The sequence below is a fragment of the Balearica regulorum genome, chromosome 4, assembly GCF_011004875.1.
Source record: "Balearica regulorum gibbericeps isolate bBalReg1 chromosome 4, bBalReg1.pri, whole genome shotgun sequence".
In the NCBI taxonomy this organism is placed as follows: Eukaryota; Metazoa; Chordata; class Aves; order Gruiformes; family Gruidae; genus Balearica; species Balearica regulorum.
In genome coordinates, this window is record NC_046187.1 from 8,954,987 (window position 1) to 8,976,076 (window position 21,090).

General features: G+C 37.9%; 2 protein-coding genes across 17 annotated transcripts in view; one reads left to right on the forward strand and one right to left on the reverse strand.

Moving 5' to 3' along the window:
- Positions 1-3,921, forward strand: part of JADE1 (jade family PHD finger 1) — a 110,599-nt gene extending 106,678 nt beyond the window's left edge. For all 14 annotated transcript variants that reach the window (XM_075751130.1, XM_075751131.1, XM_075751137.1 and 11 more), the window contains one exon: positions 299-3,921. In XM_075751130.1, the coding sequence (XP_075607245.1) occupies positions 299-1,200 (902 nt within the window). In that variant the 3' untranslated portion in view covers positions 1,201-3,921. The remainder of the gene's footprint in view (positions 1-298) is intronic.
- Positions 1,389-21,090, reverse strand: part of SCLT1 (sodium channel and clathrin linker 1) — a 49,514-nt gene continuing 29,812 nt past the window's right edge. For 2 of the 3 annotated variants that reach the window (XM_010307611.2, XM_075751144.1), the window contains exons 20-22: positions 10,951-11,029; positions 9,785-9,880; positions 1,389-6,979 (exon numbers count right to left, since the gene is read on the reverse strand). In XM_010307611.2, coding sequence (XP_010305913.2) covers positions 6,917-6,979; positions 9,785-9,880; positions 10,951-11,029 — 238 coding nt within the window. In that variant the 3' untranslated portion in view covers positions 1,389-6,916. The remainder of the gene's footprint in view (positions 6,980-9,784; positions 9,881-10,950; positions 11,030-21,090) is intronic. The other variant, XM_075751145.1, reaches the window with a different exon arrangement.

The following is a 21,090-nucleotide window of genomic DNA, read 5'->3' on the forward strand; positions in this document are numbered from 1 at the left end:
TTGCCTTTTTCCCCTGAGGAGTTTCTCTTAGTGGCTATGGCAGTGCTAGGATTTATATTTGCTACAGGTGTAATTGGGTGCAGCACAGCTACAGGAACGTAAAGTACACATAGTATACTGTGAAACCATGACAGAGCCACGTAATTGTGCTGTGAAGGTGCTGGATTGGCAATCAAATACCTGTTTATGCAGAACATGTCGGGCACGAGGCACCGAGTTAAAATAGGTACATTCATGAGCAGCGGTATTTACCCAGACACAGAATTGCTTGACTTGAACTTACTTTGTTTACATTTAGGCGTGCCTTCCTCATTCTCCTCAGTGGAAAACACGGTGTTGTTCAATAGTCCATCTTTGGGCCCCAACGCCCCTAAGATAGAGGATTTGAAATGGCACTCTGCATTCTTCAGGAAACAAATGGGCACATCTCTATCCCGCTCTTTGAAAAAACCACACAAGAGAGACAGAGTAAGAACCAGCTCTGGGAACGACAGCAAGCCCCTGCTGAGGCAGCCTGGCCAAAGGGAAGGCGCTGTGGCTCCAGGTAGCTTTTTAAATTTTGACAAGACCTTTGCAGAAACACGGATGGTATCAGCGCAGCAGAAAAACGGCGTAGTTATACCAGAGCACAGAAAAAGAAGAGACAATCGTCCACAGTGTGAGGTCATCAAGGCAGAACTGAAGGAAAAGACTGCTAAACACAACCACAAACCACTGAGACCCACAGAACTCTCTCAGAGGCAATCAGAAAATAAAAGGGCTGTGAACCACTCCAGTGGTAGGTCAGCACCTGGCACGCGGAGGGATATAGTGCCTAAATGCAACGGGGGTCTTGTCAAAGTAAACTCTAATCAGACAGTAGTTAAAGTGCCTACGACACCCACGAGCCCAGTGAAAAACTGGGGCGGATTCCGTATTCCAAAGAAAGGAGAGAGGCAACAGCAGGGCGAGAGCCTGGAGGAGACCTGCCACCAGAACTCCAGCTACCCCTGCGTGGGCGTGGGCAGAGTTTCACCGAAGGACAGGGCAAAAAGCAAGCTCAAGCCTGACAGTGAGAATGATGGGTACCTGCCTGATGCCGAAATGAGCGACTCGGAGACTGAAGTGGCTGAAAAAAAGTGCAGGCAGCAGAGACTCAGTCCAAACAGCACTATGGGCAGGAGGACGGACATTATTAGGAGAAGCATCCTGGCATCCTGACTGGACAGAGATGGTGTCAGCTCTGCAGTTGGTAGAGTCACTGCCTACAAGCCAACGCCGCATTATTTATTGGTGTGAGAGAGGAGAGTTCTTAAGACATGGCTACAGACTGACAAATTGAGAACCCATTATTCCTGAGCTGTATAAACATGTTTACATGCACTTAAAGCTGGTTTTTTTTTTTTCCCCTCCCTCCCCACCCCACCTCCCCATTCTGTGAGAAGCTTGAATCTCCTTTATTTGCAACTTTCTCCTGAGTAACCAGAGAAATGACATCACTACTAAAACAGGATTTGTGATGAACACTAAAATAACTCACCTTTTAGAAGGGGCTAGGGTGGGTAGGGAGAAGTAGGCTGCGTTCATCCCTTTTAGCTAAAAAGCACTGATAAAATTTTACTCCTTTCCCCTGCCTTCTGGAAAAAGCACAAGCTCTTTATTTAACTAGTGTGTATTGAATGGGAGATGGTTGGTTAACCATACTGCACTGCTAAACCCCCTTACAGATGGTCACTTTCCTTGGATGGTGGTAGGTTTTTCTCCTCTGCAGGATGTTTTCTGTTGCATTCAGTTTGCGCGTAGGTGGCAGCTCAGAACCCTCCCTGAGTTCCAGCGTTTACATGTAAACACACCTACAAGATGACCAGATTTAACCCTGATGTTATACTGGAGGAGGGAAAGGGTCAGGTCAGGGCTGCAGCAGCCTTACAGTGCAACAGCTTGAGAGGACTCGGACTGAGCACAGTGGACACTTGAAGGGCCCAGTTCTGGGAGGGGACAGGCGTGTGGGGTAATGCACCCTGCAGAATAACCCCTCACCGCTCAGTTACCTCCCTCTGGGAGTACGATGACAATTCAAGAAAAAATTTCTAAGGCACTAGTCAGTAGGATTTCCCAAAGGCCACCAGATATGCACTAGTGGTATGTATTGGGAAAGCCAGGCTTAGGGCACTAAAGGGTTGCTTCAAAGTGGACATGAATATATATTTTTAAATAGAATAAAATGGAAAGGCAATAAATTGTGATTAGCTCTTTACAGTCAAATGAAGAGAAACTATTTCATTCTATTCTGGACTAGATTTGATGGAAGAGGGAACTCATATACTGATTGCGTACTTTTTTAAAAATAATTGCAAATGGCAATAACTAGTAAGCTATGAGCAATAATATTAACAGATCATTAGGATACTGTTTTATACCAAGTAGAGTGCACACATAACAGTGGAGTGTTAGGAACCTGTAAATTTTGGAATTCTGCCTAGATGTAAGTCAGGTACGTACTCGTGAAACGTTTAAGCAGCAATGTGTTACAGAAAGACATGCATAAAGAACCTCCTTCCCTGCTCCCAGCCTGACGTTACCGCATCCACTCACTGAATGTTAGAGCCTTGCCTCTTGAGCAGGGAACATTTAAAACACAGTAGAACTCTGCCATAACTGAGTCTTCCAGAGGATTCAATCAAAAAAAACCCACAAAACAAAACAGCTTATTAACACCCTATCTTGCTATGCAAGTTATTGTTTAATTAAATATTTCCAACAGAATGCATATCTATCATTTGTTTTAAAACTCAGAAGTCTTAACCTTTTGATACCTTTTAGGATTACGTTGAGGAAGGGGAATTTTGTGTAAGATAAAATACCATTGCTGGTCCCAAGGGGTCAGATTAACTGCATTACTTACAGTGGTGGAAGGCAAACAGGCCACTGGTGAATCTGAAATTCTGCAGTCACTCTTGGGATGTGCTAAAAGTACTTATTTGATCAAACAACAGCAGACAGATAAAAGGTAAATGCAGGTGAGTTCTACTACGTTTTCCAGACAGGCACTGTTATTTTCTGGAAGAAAGAAGCTCATGACCATAGAGGGAATTGTTTGTCAAGCCATAGATGGAATAATCTAAATTTTGATTCTAAGTAAACATTTAACCTCACATCATTTTGGAAGAGGTACCTTGTTCTTTTGCACTATTACAAATGCTAAGGTTGTGCAGAATTAATGCCTTACCTGTTTTGCTCCCCGACGTTTAGGTTAATAAGCTTTCTAATGTTTCAAGTTAAGCTGAACCAAAACCAAAAAAGCTCTAAGAAGACTGCAGTGTGCCCAGCTCTGTAGGTTAGTTTTGTCTCCCGTGCTTAGCGCTCAGAAGAGGTGTCAGAAGTACAGCAGTGACAATACAAGCCCACCCCTGTATTTTACTGGGATAGAACAATTTGCTGAATTTCTGGTTTTAAGCGTTACCTTTCCTTGTGCAAACTGACCAAGAGATCTTTGATTATGATTGGTGTATTCTGTTAAACTGTAGGCTAGTTGAACTTCTGTAAAGTTGCCTGGAATGCCATTTGTTAGGTTACAAACTCACACAAATCTAAATGAAGGGTTATATGTGTTGTGTATAAATCTTAATTTCAGAAATTTGAGAAAACTGTCATTACATTTGTAAAACCTTGTACAGATGATTTTTCACTATGTGCCTAGCTTTGGTGTCCATTCAGCTGAAATTAATTAAAAAAGGTGCATGAAGAGAAACAGATAGAAATAAAAAGTATATGTAGAGATGACTATTTTATATTACATGGCCCAATCCTGTATTTATTTTCTCCCTTTTTTGAAGTATTTATAAAGACCTAGTTGAAGACAGCTGTATTTTTTGTTAAAATATTCAGTAGAATTGTGCCTTTTTGTCTGTATGTGAATAAATGCTGTACATTTTTGCAGTACCCTCGCCAGCAGTGTTTTAGAATTTGCAGTAGTGATTTTGTTTGGATTCTTACATAAAACACTTCACTGCAATGATCTAACAACTTTCACAGTTAAAATAAGCATTTCATTTGCATTATTACAGGTATCAAAATTCACACTGTGGTTGCAAGAGAAAGGTATTGCTTCTTTTCGAGGAATAGCATAGGGTCTTGTTACTCTCAGCTGCGCCTGTCCCATCAACAGAAAATTGTATCCTTTTGCCCTTGAGATCCTCAAAGAGATGTTGCTGACCTCAAATAGTTTACGCTTGTTGATATACGGTGTCCTCCGAAAGTCCATGATCTTCCACTGGAAGAGGAACATGAGGTTTCTTACCTGTCGATCTTCAAGGTAAGTATGCCGAACGTGCGTTCACACTGAACGCCTATATAGTCCAGCACTGCTGACAGAGAAAACCAGCACTGGGTAAATAACTGTACCCCTTTATAGAGCTTGCTGACAGCAGCCTTTCTGGAAGCACTGCACTGCTGGGGTTCCCCGGGTAGGACTGGGTCAGAGCTGAGGGCAGCTTGCTAACCACTTCAGTAGACTATGAAAAAGTTCCTTGCTGTGACAGATCCTTCAAGGTTGGCCTGTGCCAGAAGGTATAGAGCTCCTAGGAAGACCCAAAAATGAAACTTACACTACCTTCATAGTCGGTTTCTCTCACCTGTGAATGGAATTAACTATTCCCCTAGAAACTCTTCCTGAATAAACACAGTCAAGAACAAAGTTTTACTCAATGGGAAGCATTAATACCACACTAGGAAATCTTTGAAACACTCAAAAACTGGTGTTGCGGTGGGAAAAGAAGGGAGGGGAAACAAAACCTTTGAATGGAAGAGTGACAGGAAACTTAGAGATGGAAACAAATGTAAGCCAACCAAGACAGATGGTTGCAAAGCCTGCTGCTCCATTCTATGGAACAGTCCAGTATTGTGAGGGAAAGAGCAAAACTTATCTGAACAGCAAGTGCTTTTCCTCTGAAAGTCCAATTTGTGAGCAACGCTCCAGCAGCTGCTTCTAGACACCAAAGGGAAATGAAAGGACGAGCTTAGCTTGACCACGTTCTCTTTTGTGGCTCAGACTGATGTATTTGGTCAGTTTTTAGCTGCTCAGAGGATTAGGCAGACAGCTGAAAGCAGGAAATCTTTTTATTTCCTGTGTCATCTGCCATAATTGCTCTGCTACCCCTTAGCTTTATTATTGGGTGCTTGTGTCATCATTGCAATTCATATTCTGGCAAATAACCTTTACACAAGAGCTATACCACAAGTGACAAGAATATACCTGTAATTAAAAGGGAATCAGGCAGGTGCCCTTCTGTGCCTCAAGGAACAAATACACAAATAGTGTTGCCCAAAACCTCACCCTTACCTGCCATTTTCAGGCAGGTTTCACTTCACAGCTAGAGCCTCGCTTTAAGGAGTGAATGGGATTTATAGCTCCCCCCAGATCTTCCAGGTGGTCGGTCATCATCTCAGATGCGCATTATGCAAATGAAAATAAGGTGTTTGGTACTTACCTCTCTCTGCATCATATACACAGTTGACTGATGAAAAGCTCACCACAACAGACGTTCAGAGCTTCTGGACATTGTATCCATGGTGCTTTGAAAAATCTTTGAAGTCTTTCAGCAAAATGAGAGATTGCAATGGATACAGGCATATATCAAACTGAGAAAGCACTAGCAAAGGGTGTACAACTGTAGGAAATAGTTACTTCCTCTGCAGTAAGCAGAATTTTTTTCTTGAGGTTACATCCCTTTTGCAGGCTCTACTTGAACAGCCAGCGTTGCAGGAGGTGGCACAAACTCTTACTTCTGTCCTCTAAAATGCAAATATGGTCACGATCCACTGTGGCAGACATACGGGTTTGCTAGTCCAAAACAACAGTTCTCATCAAGCACTGGGTAAGCATTATCCATCAACTCAATTAGAACTTACAAACCATAATTATACTCTTCACATTTAAGAGGAAGGACAAGAAATTACATCACTTAAGGCCAAGATGGGAGCACTTCAAAATCAGTTAACACCTATCCAATGTTTATAATATATGCTAAAAGAAAAAACAGAGTTCAGCTCTAATTTTAGAATGAAAGAGATGAAGTTTCTCAACTATTGCACGTACACGCAAGAGGATTCCCACATACTGGCAGCTGTAGAATTCAAACACACTTCAAATGCATCAAAGCTGCATGACTGGATGACTTCACCAGGTTTGTGCAAATTGAAGTAATAGAGAACTAAAGTTCCCAAACAAACACATACAAACCACAAGAGCACATCAACAGAAAAGCAAGGAACCATTGTGAAATAGTAATTAGGAAGAAAAAGCACAACTGAGGAAAGATAACGATCCTTAGAAACGAGCTGTATGAATAGCCATAGCAGCATTTTATTGATTAACTGTTGCCCAGGGGCATCAGAACACACTGAACTGAATTCTTAAAACTGGAAAGCAATGGAGGCATTTTGCAGCTGTAACACCTACTATAAGAACAGCAACGATTTGACATTCGTGATGTAGTTAGTGTCTTTCTTACTACAATTCATAAAAGATCTTCAAAATGTTCTCACTGCACTACAAAGAAAAATTAAAGGTATCAACTATATGTGAGCAAAGCTGTTCAGGAATTTCAGCCTCATGTTATCTATTCCCTGTACACAATCTTGTCATAGTTGGAGGTGGTGGCTTTTAGACCAAAAAAGACCAATATGCCACAGAACTGTATCATCTGTTACATTAAAGGACTTTAATTACATCATTTTGCAGTCATCTTCCAATCTTTACTACGCATACAGCTACAGTATCTTCATTCACCCCCTTTCTTACCTGAATAAACCAGAAAACGTTTATCTAAGTTTTACAAGCCTTGCTACGTGTTTGGCTTTAAAGCTCCAATATGAAGTTTCTCCAGCAATCTTCTTAACTAACTCCCAACATGGTGTGAATGAACAAGACATATGTTTAAATGTTTTCCAGATCCTTCAGGGAAGCAGCTTTTTTCTTCCGTGTAGTTATCAGGCTGAGCTGTAATTAAAAACAAGCAGATAGATAGTTTATATAATTTTTTGTAAGATCAAAGTATCAGGAGAACTTCAACATGGAAGGTGTCATGAAGGAGAGGGAACAAGCACAGCTAAGTGGGAATTTGGGGTAAACAGTAGAAGTTACAGTGCACTCTATGATGACTACTGCTTTTGTCTTATTTTCAGATCCCAAAGAATTCAAGATGATGAAAGATTAGGTAGCAGGAGTACACCTGAAAAACATATACATAGGATACACATATTTTAAACCTGTGGAAACTTTATCCTGTATTTTTTTATGTTTCTTACTAAATGATGATTATTTAATAAGCCAAGATTTATAGTCATTGAACTAACCACAATAAAAATGTAATTTCTAGACTCCCTAATAGCCCAGCTCTAGCCTATATCAGATTTAATTTCACAAGCAAGCCGGATAATCTAATGAGACCACACAATTAAGTCAAGTCAGAAAGTAGCCCGCAACCTACAGATTGAGAATACAGAGAAGAGTTACCATTCTGAATCTGAGGAGGCACACACATGAACATGCAGTCTTCTGAGAGCTAGAAGAGAATAAACACCGTGTTTCTTCAGATTCAGGGAGCACGCATTCCCGCAGCAGAGACCTTTTCGCTAGCCTTTAGTGGCACAGTGCTGGTATGTCTTTTTTTGGGGAGAGGAAGGGGCTTGGTACAGAAGTTCTGAAGTCACTACAAAGAAGCCATGCCTGACAGCTGGCAGCGGTAATCTCTGCCAAGCCTGAAGAGGGCAAGGAAATTCTGAAGACTGGCAGTAAGATCCGGACAGCAATTTAGCTGCTAAACGTCTCAGCAAACGTCTTTGTTACCTTTCAGAGGGAGACTGGTAAGGAACAGCTAATTATCGATGTTCTCAGCAACAGCAAGACCTCTTCCGATATGGGCACTGAGGCCAGGAATTTACTCCCTTGAAAGGTGACATGAGCATGTTTTTTTTAAGGGAAGCTAGCACCTCAGGAGTATTAGAGCTGAACAGATCCATGTAACAAACAAGAGGTTAAAAAAAAATAAATCACTCTTTCAGAGCAAATCTTCACCAGCTGGGTAGACCTTGTCATGACAGAGAGCATTTACAGCCAGGAAACACAGCTTACATTATGACAGCTTGGCAGCTCTGCCCATTTATTCACTGCTGTTGGGAAAAAATGCCATTTGTCCTAATTGGACAATTTAGATCAACCAAACATTTCCTCTCTGCAACTCACATGGGATCACCCACACTAAAAAGCTACAATTTGCAAATGAGTTTTCTAAATCACTATTAAAAATTAGGAGGCAGAAAGCCCACCTTTACTTAATAGGAACCGAACTTGAGTAACAAATTTGCTTGGCAAATAAGAGAACCCAGTATATGAACCACACCATAGGATTTACTTCAAGTTGTATAGCTTGAATAGAATGGAAAAAAGAATGCTGGATGGAAAAAAGCCCACCTACTGTCCAGTCGAGAAAATACAGAATTACAGGTAGCACAGGGTTTAGATAATTAAAGCTCTAAGTTTCTCTCTCTGAAGAGAAGAAAACCTTTCCTCCCAATATCCCCAATGTCTAGAAATATTGGATAGTACTGCTCAAAGCTGGAACTGAATTGGAAGAGAACTGGAAAAAGAAGGCAGCAACAATTCAGCTCATTAAGTGATCACAGTGGCACACAAGGAGGTCTAAGGCATATAAATGGCTCTAACAGACACACCTTGTCCGAAGTTTTCAGACTCACTGAAATGTTCACTATGGGAGTGAGATACCTACCACCATCCCTTCCTTCCCTGCTTCCCATGGTCTGCAAAAAACCAAGTATTTCATACCCTGTCTGCACAATTTTCAGTATTTTTTGACATTGCAGGACTTACTGTGTCTGTTATACATAACTACTGATAACTGCAGTGGGGTGTCCTTCATAGAATGATAGAATGGTTTGAGTTGGAAGGCACCTCAAAGATCATCTAACACACAGGGACACAGCTACTGGCGGCCACTAATGAAAACGCAGGTGAACAGACAAGAAGTTAACAACTCTGGGAGTTCACATGACAGGGCAGAAGGAACTCAAGGTTGCAATTTGATGAACACTAAACAGGTCCACACTATCAATTCTGTCCTGCAACTACTGCACAGCATTTCCCCATGCTCTTTGTGCAGCCACACAATGAATTAGGCTAAGGAACTTGTCTGGCTGGAAAAAACCCACAAACAGAATTCTCACAAAATAGCTCTTCTGCCTCGCAATTTTTATAAAGGCAGTTCTCTAGCCATCAGCTCCAGACATACTTTGTTTTAAATCAAACTCCCCAGGAGACAGGTGTAGGAATCAGCACAACATTTGCTCTTTATCGCGTGAAGCCATCATTTGTGACTGCTGCAGGAGGTTACACCAAGCTAAAAAAGCCTGCTTTCTGTAAACAGGAGCTGCAGTTATTAAAGGAATTTTTTTTCTCTTTAACTTGCTGCCATTTCTGAAGATGGAATGATCATACACCTTCATTCACACATTTTGAACCACACAAGTTTAATTTGCATCAAATTTGTTTCCATAAACAAATCTATACTGTCATTTAAGCATCCTGTCAGAAGGTGGCATTTAATTGAATATGCATCAGTTTTGTGATGATGCATCCAAAATACAAGCTTGTTGTTAAAATTATATTAGTAATACTGCACACAATGATCACGTCTGCCTCCGGAATGATACAAAGTGACTATTTTTGTAATATTCAATGGCATTTTTGAAATGCACTTAGATAACATGGATTTTGTTAGTTTTGTACCTTTTGAGACGCTGTAGCCGCCCTCTGTTCTGCCTGGCTTAGTCGCCCTTGAAGCCTATTGATGTATTCTCGATATTCCATCATTAATTTTTCATCCTGTGTAAATGAAATATCTCATTACAAATGCAAAGTTCTTTTTACGGGATCCATATACACTGTAGTGAAAAAGCCTAAAACAAGCGGAACTGTTTACCACTTAAAATAAGACTGAAGACATATTGCTGACACATTACAGAGAATTTCCAGCTCAAATATGGTATCATATGACTTTTCCAATCAGAGTAATCTGCAGAGGAAGTTTTACTTATTTCACCATCTTGAATTAAGATGCACAAAAGCTGACATTTTAATCCAGGTAATTTAATTTACACAATCTTACAAGGTAAATGTTTTAGCTATACATAAAGGGAAAAAGAATATACTAGATTAGAATATGATAAACTTGCTAAAGATTTCTTCTCTTCATCAAAGGGTATGCATAAAGTCTTTCTTAACCATCCTTTACTTATGGAAATCTGTTCTCGCATCAGCCCCATTTTTCTCCGCTAAATAATACAGCGCTACAAAAAAAACCACAGAAGGACTTATCCTAGATAGAAATGGATGTTATCTCAGATTTATGACGCTGATAGGATAGCTGTTTTCTAAAGTGGCCATTAATTATTGAACAATGCACATTCCAAAACAACTCTGCCCTTAATCTTTAATGGCTAATGGTGTTATCTATATGCATATATGTACGTACAGTGTAAATTCTACTATACTCATAGTATGCTGAGAATTCGATATCTCTGCATATGCTACATTATCCATAACACAACGCCTACCTCATACTTTTAGAGGTATGCATGCATACATAGGCAAAGTGACTTTGGAAACATTTCCTGAATTGTCTAAAATTGCTAGATTATTAACATTGAAAGGTGACCTCTCCTTTACCTTTTCTTGTAATTTGAGATTAAAGCTAATTTGTCTTCCTGCCATTTGAACATGTCAGTCAGCAGAAACAGTGAGCTTTTTCAGTTATGACTACTACTGTCAAAAATCCTTAATTTTTTCTAAAACAGCAACGTAACTCATTCAAAAAGGTTTCTGTTAAGATTCTAGCGTGCGTGCATGCATCAGGTTGTAACTTAAAGTAGTTTTCCTATCAGCCATTATCTTACCTCGGTTACCTTTTCGTTTGCCATTTCCAGCTGAGAAATGAGCTCCTGGCTACGAAGCTTTTGTTGACTCAGCTCACTTCTATTAATCAGAAGAAAAGATGCTGATTAACACACAGTAGTGCATCAGTTATCGGAATATAATTTCATAGGTACTTCATTACCTTGCAGGATCTTACGGTGTATTTTTAATTACAGCATTGCTCTTAAAACATTGATTTCAAATGCACTACACAGCTAGCACTTCTTAATGATGCATATTCAAAACTATAATGGTAGAGGTATGAGATGTATTTGTTCGAATCAACAGGACTTTGTCAAGAGCATTTGATATTTTACTTTTTTTTCCTGCTTATTGAATCTTATTTTGCAGGCACATTATCAAATACGCTATAAGTTGCATTTGCACAGTATACTCAGTTTTTAGATTAACATTCTAAATAGTGTCTCATAACCAGACTTCAATGTGGACATTTTTGAAGGTGCTCTGAAGTACCTAAAACCAAATCATTCTATACCTGAGAGAGACAACAATATAACACTTCATGAAGAAAAGGAAAAGGTCACCTTCTTCAAAGTGGTCTTTTTACTTTTATATTACATGAGTTTCAGTGATCGTGAATTTGTCTAGTATTGAAGACAAAAAATATCTGGGTTATGGCAGACATCTTTGTGCTCAAAGGAAACAGTTCTTACCTCCTGTCATCACAAGCCACTGAAGAAGAGGGGATGACCAAAGAAGGAAAAATCTCTGAACTTTGGTAATTTTAGCCAGAGAAAGAAGCAGAACTAAATGGACTGCTCTGACCTGTGACCAGTCTCTACTCCACTAGCAACAGACATTACAAAAAATGGTGCGATCGAGATTCTTGCCACCAGTTTCACCTTCTATGCTGAGCTTCCAACGTCTTTGCAAAGGAGAACTTTTCAAATCTATTCTCACTTTACCTTCCTTTCCCAAGTTTAAAGTATGCTGCAATGCAATCACCTTCATGAATATGTAGGACGTTGACAACGCTCAGAAAGCCAATACCTAACCTTTAGGTGCTCTGCCTGTTACTGAAACTACATGCACTGTAAAGGAAGCTAAAGCCTTTATTCTTTCAGGGGGAACGGAGGTAAGGTAGGAGATATTTTAACCTCAGATCTCCATCTTAAAAAGCCTCCGCTATTTTAATGATGGCATTTAGTTCTCAACAATAATTTACTCTTAAAAAAATTAAAACTTAGTATTTCATACAAGTTCGACTGAAAACTGCTATATGGCACTTGAAAGACAAGGTTGCAATATTTCTGTTAACATAAGGTTGAGAGTATACCTGGCTGGTAGTTTCCACTCCCTTGTTCTCAACCAGCCCCTGTAACCAATCCCAGCTAGATATCATAAAAACAGTTGAACGTCTTTTGACTAGCTGCTATAAAAATGAGAGTACATAGGCAGATATTTAAATGATATTAATCACTTAAAATTATATATTGATTATACCTGTTACCACATGTGAACATTTTGATATAAAATAAGAATTAAAGATGGATTAAAATTGCAGGATGAAGATAGTATGTTAACACTTAACACTATTATTGCAATTTTTCCTCTGTAATCAATACCAAGCATCAAGATAAAGCATTTTCAATACAGGAGCCCTAATGAACAGCTGTTTTTTGAAAGTTCAGTTTTTATAAACCATTTTATTAGCAAAACAGAATTTTTATACAGTTCCTGCCCTATCTTTTCATACATAGCTTTTCAAAATAAGCTCCTTAGAAAACTATTCAAACACTACTCCTTACAATGTATAGACTGCTTATGTTCAACTATGCTAGTAAAAAAGGCTTTGCAAATAAGGAAATTCTTAAATTCTGACACACCATCTTTATTATTACATCATCTTAGAAGACTGTCCAAATAGATTAGTTTTTTAAATTAAAATTTCTTAGTTACTGAAAACAATCTGTCTTCTACACTTGTACTGAGGTGTAGAATTAGCATTCTTAGCAGCACAGGCCATAAACAATTTACATGTTCATATAGAGCTGTACATCAAGAAATTATTTTTATAATGAGACCACACTGAACATGTATTTAAAGAAAACAGTTTAACCTTGTAAGCGTAAGGAAACGTGATGGCTATTGAGCTAAGACGGTTGATTCATTCTGATTGTTAACCCTCCCCCAAACATACATTATGACATTTTAATATTAAAATTGAGCAGTAACCCTTATGCTGAATAATCAAATCAGTCCCTACTCCATATTGTCTTTGTTAAGTGAGTAAGAAACAAAAGGTGAGCTTTTAGCATTTTGGCAGACGGGTGATAAATCCGCCAGCTGTAGCAAGTACGTTCTGCAAAGCTCTCATATGACAAATATAGCATGTGCCAGCTGTTTTTTTGGTTGAATTATACTATAATATGCTTCAGTTACTCTTAGTAATTATGAATTTTGTATGCTGCCAGTACCTGCAGCTGTCTCTCATCCTGTTAATTTTTTTCTTTAATGAACATCTTAAAATAAGCAGCTATGGCTGCCAAACATTACAGAAGTGCAGCCAAGAATAATGTTTTAGAAATGGAGGAAACTTCATCTCAAGATGCTGTGCAATTCACTCAATGTACTGTACAGGATGTAGGGAGAAGGAGAAGGCAGTCCTGGCCAACACCTCATACATGGACACCAAAAATGGCCATTCTTCAGAGGCAGATTCTTTTCAATTATAGAAAAGATAAAACTGAGAACTCCAAAAACCACACATGGCTACAGATGAGTCAGGGACTCCAACTATGACACAGAAATGTTTCAGAAGCAGAAACTGGAACAAAGACACCCAAAATAGCTGCAATCGGATGACTTAAGCTAAGCAAAGTATTTAGATTTAAAAACAATATGGCCAAGGATTCCCTTTTTGTGAAGTACTGAGAATTGTAATTGAAGTGCATATAAAAAAAATGAAGCCATTCCTTATAGTTGTTCAAATATAATGGGTTTATGTTACAACAAATGTTTTTGATCCCCCCACCCGCCCACTAGACAATAGTGGCAAATGGTTAAAATTATTAATTTACCAATTTGTTCGTATTTGTTCAATACTATGTAATAGTATTAAATTTTATTACTTTTTTAATTAGTGAAAGAGTTAAGATTTTTAAAGCTCCTCAAATCCATAGTTACATGAAAGTAGCTTCTTTACCATTTAAGCCAGTGTTTATAATTGTCTCATGTACCATTTGTTTTGTAGATTCAGTTTGTATTTCTAAAAAGAGAACAGACTCGTGTATACCTATTAGTACCCCTACTCAGGCTAAACTTTACCTTAACTGAGCAATCATCCACATGTCTAACAGCCCGAAGTAACATTCATACCAAAGTTGAAAGAACTGTCAATTTCTTGTTATTCAAGTTACAAGATCTACCTTTTTCCCATCTGTAGTTTTCAAGATGTACTTCACTGAAAGGTGCTCTGTGGATAAGTCTGTCATTTGAGTGAATATGACACTTCGCTTATCAATGTGAATCTTGTTCTGATCCCTGGTCCAACCAGAATCATGTTCAACAAAAATATGCTCTTGGTGTTGGCCACTGGTGACGAGTCTGGTAAGGGTTTATGTATAACCACTGGTTATCTGCCAGATTCTTGCTCAGTTTATCCCGATTCTTTTTTTCATTCTCAGGATTAGAACAAAAATTTATGAAAAATACTGATATGCCAATTAGAAGGCATTAACCATCTATTATTACTTGTATTACAACCTCGTTTTATTTATTTAACCCAATGCTGTAAAGTAATAAGAACAGTCCTAGCCAGATGCTTCCCCCCAAATATGAGTGTAGGAACTGTTTTTCTAGATTATAGTACTTCAGTGAAAAAAAGAGCCTTTAAAAATATGTGTATGTATTCATCATTTCTTTCAAATAAATTCTTTCAAGTGAAAACAAGAAAGGTAAAAGAAGCTGGAAGCAACGGATGCTGGTTTTTTACCACAGCTGTCAAAGGCAGATCACCTAAGTCCCTTGAAGTTTTGGGACATTCAAACCGGCAGTGATCTTAGGGTTTACAACTTTAGAATCGGAAGCTCTGCACCCTGTAGATCAGCAACAACAGCAACAACAACATGGAATGCTTCTATTTCTTACCAAATTCCACACAAATTTGTGCAGAAGTGACACTGAAGATCAAAATAACTTTTTAAACATTAAACCTAATTCTGATTTGGTTATTTAGATTACTTAAAGTTCTAGATGCAGGGGGAGAAAAAAATCAAATAGAAACTCAAGTGTCAGTTACTAAACTAATGAACATATAGTTAAATTATTCACCAAGACTTAAAAGCTCTTTTTGTGTTATGAAAAAAATTACCTTTAGTTTCTAAAGTTTCTAGGTTTGCTAGTTTTATAGAATTTCTATACTTCTCTCATTATTTTCCATCTAAACCTCTAAAAAGAACATGAAAGATGATGTTTTGCCTCTCAGAAGTTCACTTCATTCTACTGGTTATTCCTGGTCAGAAATGAATTGGTGGTTCAATCTCAGACCCTAGCAGAGATGCAAGTGTCAAAATGCCAGCCTATTGAAACACAGAAGTAACCAAACCAATTCAGCTAAAATTAAGTGTTAATACACATTTTCATCTCAAAAACTACATCTGTCCTTCGGTCTTGAAGTGGACTGACCCAGCAGGCAGGTAAACCCCTACCCAGTTGCTCACTCAACTCCCCCCTCCCAGAGGAAAGAGGGAGAGAACTGGAAGGGTACAGGTGTGAGAAAAACCTCAGGGGTCAAGAGAAAGACACTTTAATAAGTGAAGGGGGAAAAAAAAAAATTGATGCAAAACCAATCACTTCTCACCAGCAGACCAATGCCCAGCCAGTATCCAAACCACAGCTACTTTGGAAGAACTTCCACTCAGTTCTTATTGTGAACATGACATCATATGGTAGGGAATATCCCTTTGGTCAGCTGGGGTCAGCTGTCCTGGCTGTGTCCCCTCCCAGCTTCTTGCCCACCACCAGCCTCCTCCCTGGGGCGGCAAGAGTGAGAAATAGAGAAGGCCTTGACACTGTTATTAGCACTGTTCAGCAACAGCTAAAACATTTCTGTGTTATCAACACTATTTTGGTCATCGATCTAAAACACAGCACAGTACAGGCTGCTATAAAGAAAATTTACCTCCATCCCAGCCAAACCCAGCACAGGTCTTTAAGAAGCATTACATTCACCAAACTTAAAATATAAATTTCCCCCAAACTTAATCTGAGGGTGATAGTTTTTGTACATGTCTATAAAGACATATGAACAGATATAGATTAAATACTTAAATACATACACATTCTTAGAGAAAGAAAGAACCTAAATTCAACAGAAAAGCCTTGGGACAACGCATCTTTAAGTAAATATGAGTGCTATGCCACTTTTTTTACAACCTTTAACAGTAATCATTTACTTGCATAACTATTTTATAATTGTAAATATTTGCTAAGTTCACTTCAGTAGATGTCATTAGAACTCAAAGTACACCTAAAATGGATGCGAAAGAACGGTTTCGTTTCATAGTGTGCCAGACCAGATGTTTTGCAGGAATAAAGAGAATAAACATTAGTCATGAGTGGTTAGTCATGCTGCCAAGAGCAATGTTTTTATTTGAAACAATGACCTATGTTGCAAGAAGCACTGACCATCTTAGTTACCTTCAAGATTGACTTTTGGCACAAGCATATTGAAGTAAAACTGGTTCCTTGCCCTCTTGCAAGATGAAGATGAGGCCTATTACCAAGAAATCCTTCTGAAAGTACAGCATCTTAAGATGCTTAGAGTGAAGAAAACTCTTCTCATAAATGAAGACTGTAATGTGTTTTTATAAAGAAAATGGTGGAATTTAGTCTACAAGTATTCAATGCATTGCCTACTGTTTCAGCACTGTTTTTTTTAATTCCAAGTTCAGTTTTATAGGCTACTGTTACATGTTTAACTTGAACTGAGACCCAAGTGTCCAAGAAAGCACACAATTATTTTCAGTGAAGCCTGAAAGTATCAATTTATCAACATTTTTATCTACAGATTTTTCACTGATCTACTAGATTCTCATATTATTTAAAAAATCACCACTCTGCTCTACTATTACAGGTTGAAATTTTTTTCTTATTTTTTTTCTTATTTTTTTTAAATTAAATATCACCTAATGATGTTGCTTCATTGCTTAAAAATATTTATTTAATGCTTCCTTTATGCGTATATATTACACCTCACAAACAAAACACTGGAGACTTAAAAGATGACAAATGAGCAGCACAGAATAGGGAAAAAGTTAGCGGCTGCTGCTGGGAAGTTAGTAAAGAAGCCAAAATGTTTCAGACACCTTCACATGGAAAACAAAGGTAATGAGGATAGAAGTGAAAACCAGCAACAGATCATGAATTTAACGGAAAGGACTGGGAAACACCCACACTAACAAATGAGACACTGACTCGTTCCTTATGAGAGCTGCACTAACAGCAAACTTCTGGTGAAATGCAATATAAAATGCTTTTATGTAAACTATCTCCCCGGTATACACGGATATGACTTTGTTAGGAAGTTTTTAACTTCCTGAAAAACATTCACTTATAAAGCATGTTACTATGCTGTAAGAGTAATAATTCTTATTAAAAACTGAAATTCTGCTACATGTCACCAACACAATCTCTGTATTTGCTTATATATTTACATGAATCAGATACATCAAACAGCACATGAAGTGCCAAGGAATGTCTCAGACTGTCCTGAAAATATACTAAATAACCATAATATGCTGCTAAACTTGAAGAGCTCTCTGTTTAAATCCAAAAAAGGTATGTTGGTATCTTCATCTAAGTTCCTAGCCTTGCTGCTCAGTCACAAGATGAAGTTTCTAAGGAAGGTAGTAAGTTTTCCTTAGAAGCTCACAGCTTAACTAACCCTCTCAAAACCACACAAACTTAAAAATGTATGTATGTAGGAAAGCTGGGTGAACATCGGCCTTTCACTTGGACCCTGCTGTAAGGCTTGGTGATACTATTTCCTGCATCAGCCTCAAGAGGACTTTCAAACAGAGCCTTTAATTCAATGGAGCCTGCTTAGCCAGGATCAATCTATTGTTTAGTAGTCTTGCTGATATTTCTGTGTTAAATGCATTTGCTGCAAAAGTTTGCTTTTTAAATAATCAGCAACTTTATTTTAGTTCACAACAGAGTAAGAAGTGATCTGCTATTCTGTACTTGCACTCAAAATACTTACTTAAAATGTTATTGTGATAAGTTAAACTAAATATGATAATTATTCATTTCTAATATCAGCAAGGACTTTGCATTGTATTACTACTACTGTGTAACTTAGGAGCTAATTTTCATACTAACTGCATTCTGCACCATATAGCTAGGTATCTGGTAATGCATATAATGTGAAAAATAAGCTGGTTTTAAATTTTCTAGGTAACATTTATAGGTTCTATTATAGTCACTTGTCACTGGAATATCAGAGCATTACTGCACAGATTTAATTACGAAATTCCTTATGTCAGTTTAAATTACAACCTTCTAACAGAGAACTTGTTTCTATTGCTGACTTCCTTGTTAGGTAGAGCAAATGTCTGATAAAAACATCTGCTTCTAGTTTATACAGTACGTAAATGATTTCATCACCTATGAAATCATCTCACAAAGTAAATGACTTTGCTTTTAGACTTGCACCAAAATATCTACTGAAGTCACAGAGAATCATTTGGACTTAGTGTAGACTTACAATTTTTAATATGAGATGAACATTTTTTCTATTCTGCTCATCAGGCAGTATTCGCTGATAAAGGATGTTAAATTATTGCAGGAGTTTTCCAGATGATGCCACATAGGCAGTCTCTCACATAAACAGAGACATTTTCAAAGTTTACTACCTATTTTTCATGCAGGTTCCTCTCATGTCTGTTGTATTTCCTCTGTCAGCATTTTGCTGCAGGTAAATAAGGTATAAAGCTTGTGGTCCACGATAACAACATATTAACACTTAACATTAAAGCTTTAAGAAGGAAAGCAGCTCTTTCACAGTCAACTTTTCATTGTTGTGCAAGTCTGTAATTTTTCCCTTTTAAGTGGAAATTGCTGAACTACATTCAGGATCTAGTTATGAACCTAGATGCTAAATTGTGAGAGTCGTCGTAGTTTCATTTACAGAAAATAAACTACCAGCTTAACAGCTTAAATTTACCTTAGCATGAACCACTACAAAATATTTTTCTTCTCCAGTTACTGCATTTACAAAAGATGCCAAAAAAGCATTAGCAAGACCCAGCTAATTACTTACAGTGAAGCTATACCACTAAAACTGTCAGTGAATAAGCACAGCTCCCAGTGTCTCACAGACACGCTTAACACTGTGATGTCTTCTGAAAGAGACTTTTTGCCTTTTTACTGAAGTGTTTAGTAATCTTTGCAAAACACAATATTTTTTGAGCCAAATAAAGCCAGCCTATATCTGGACAGATAAGGAAAAAGCTCCCAAACTGTTTACATAGGAGAGGTAAAAATAACCAGAGTGATTATGTAGGACTTGTTTTTCTAGAAAAATGGGCAAAAGTGTTATCTCTAATTGGATTTAGTATGATTTTGAACTATCTGAAAAATTTAAACTGAACTAGTTATCATAGGTAACACTCCACTACCACTACAAAGTGTTGTGAAAACTCAGAAAAGGAGCACTTGAAAAAAGGAAAAGCAGATCAGTGAAGCTGCTAGTAAAACAGAAAGGTCATCAATAAATGTTTTATCAATCATTCTTGGATTTCAAGCAGGATGGAACTCAGAGCATTCCTCTATTTGGACAGACAATAGGTACAACTAGTCACGATAGACACTGTGTCACTTTAAAGAGGAATGAAACTGGTTTCAAAGGGAAGAACTACTACATGTGAGACTGCTATTTGCAAAGTTCACTGGACGTCAAATTCACATAATTCTGTAAAAAAGACTGAAAACCAAGTTAGAGTAGTAGTAGGGTAGATTTGTTGTAGGCAACATTTTCAGGAAGTTATTTTACTTCTTCAGGTTTAGAAACTTGGGTTCTAATTCCACTCATATCGTTGGCATTCTGACAACTAAGAAATGTCAAACTATGCTTAAAAAATTGTGACTCCAAAATTGCATAGGATACTGGAAATATTATGGTTTGAGCTGAGAATATATAAACCATTATAATAATAAAACCTGAAAAACCCAAAGATTACTCCAAAGGAAATAAAAGCTAGAATTCACAGGTTTCCAATTTTAATAGGGCAAAAACTTTGTTTCCTTGTTAACATGATAGTAACTTCTAAAATCAATCTGAGCAAAGAACTATACGTGAGTGCACCCTGTGCTGTAAGTGACTTAAAGGGTCGTTTCAAATTTCTCAAATTAACAGAGCTGCATACCCTGAATTTTTTCTTCTAAAAACTACTGAATGCACTTCCTAAAACATAATGATATATGCAATGTTATACTCTTCTCTAAGCAAGCAAACACTATCTATAGAAGTCTGCATTTAAAACAAAGATAAGCTTGTAGACTTTACTTCAGGCATAACTTGCAAATGGCTAATTTCTCATTGGAATACTTCCTTCTCTACTCACTCATTTCCAATAACACCACTGTCTTCTCTAAACCAGTTGATGTCTGTCTGTGTATAGGCTCACAGGCACCATAGGTGCTTGTATTCCCCAGCACCTAGGAATGGTATGTAACCTTTATCTGTGTTTGTTGCGTGAGATTCCCTTGTTACTAGGCCCTTTCAAAACTGAAAATATTCTTATATTCTGTGCTGGGAATACAAGTATCAGCTAGTTACCTGGCAACCTCTACGAATTAAGAGAAAAAATTAAGTTTATAGCCTATTTTTGCTTAGGGCAATCACACAACTCTTTTGTATCCTCATTTATGACAGCAACTGCTCAGGAGAGAACATTAGATGTGCATCCCAATAGGTTTTTTCCAGCTTATTTTGTAAGTCTGGAGACTCACTCCACAACTCATTTTATGATGACTGTTCTGAATAGCTACAGAGGTTTTAATAATCCAAAGCTAAAATTCTCTGAATTGAGCATGCTTACCTCCAAAGAGAAAATTAAAAGTAATATAGTCCATTTACTTTTTGTCATTACAAAATT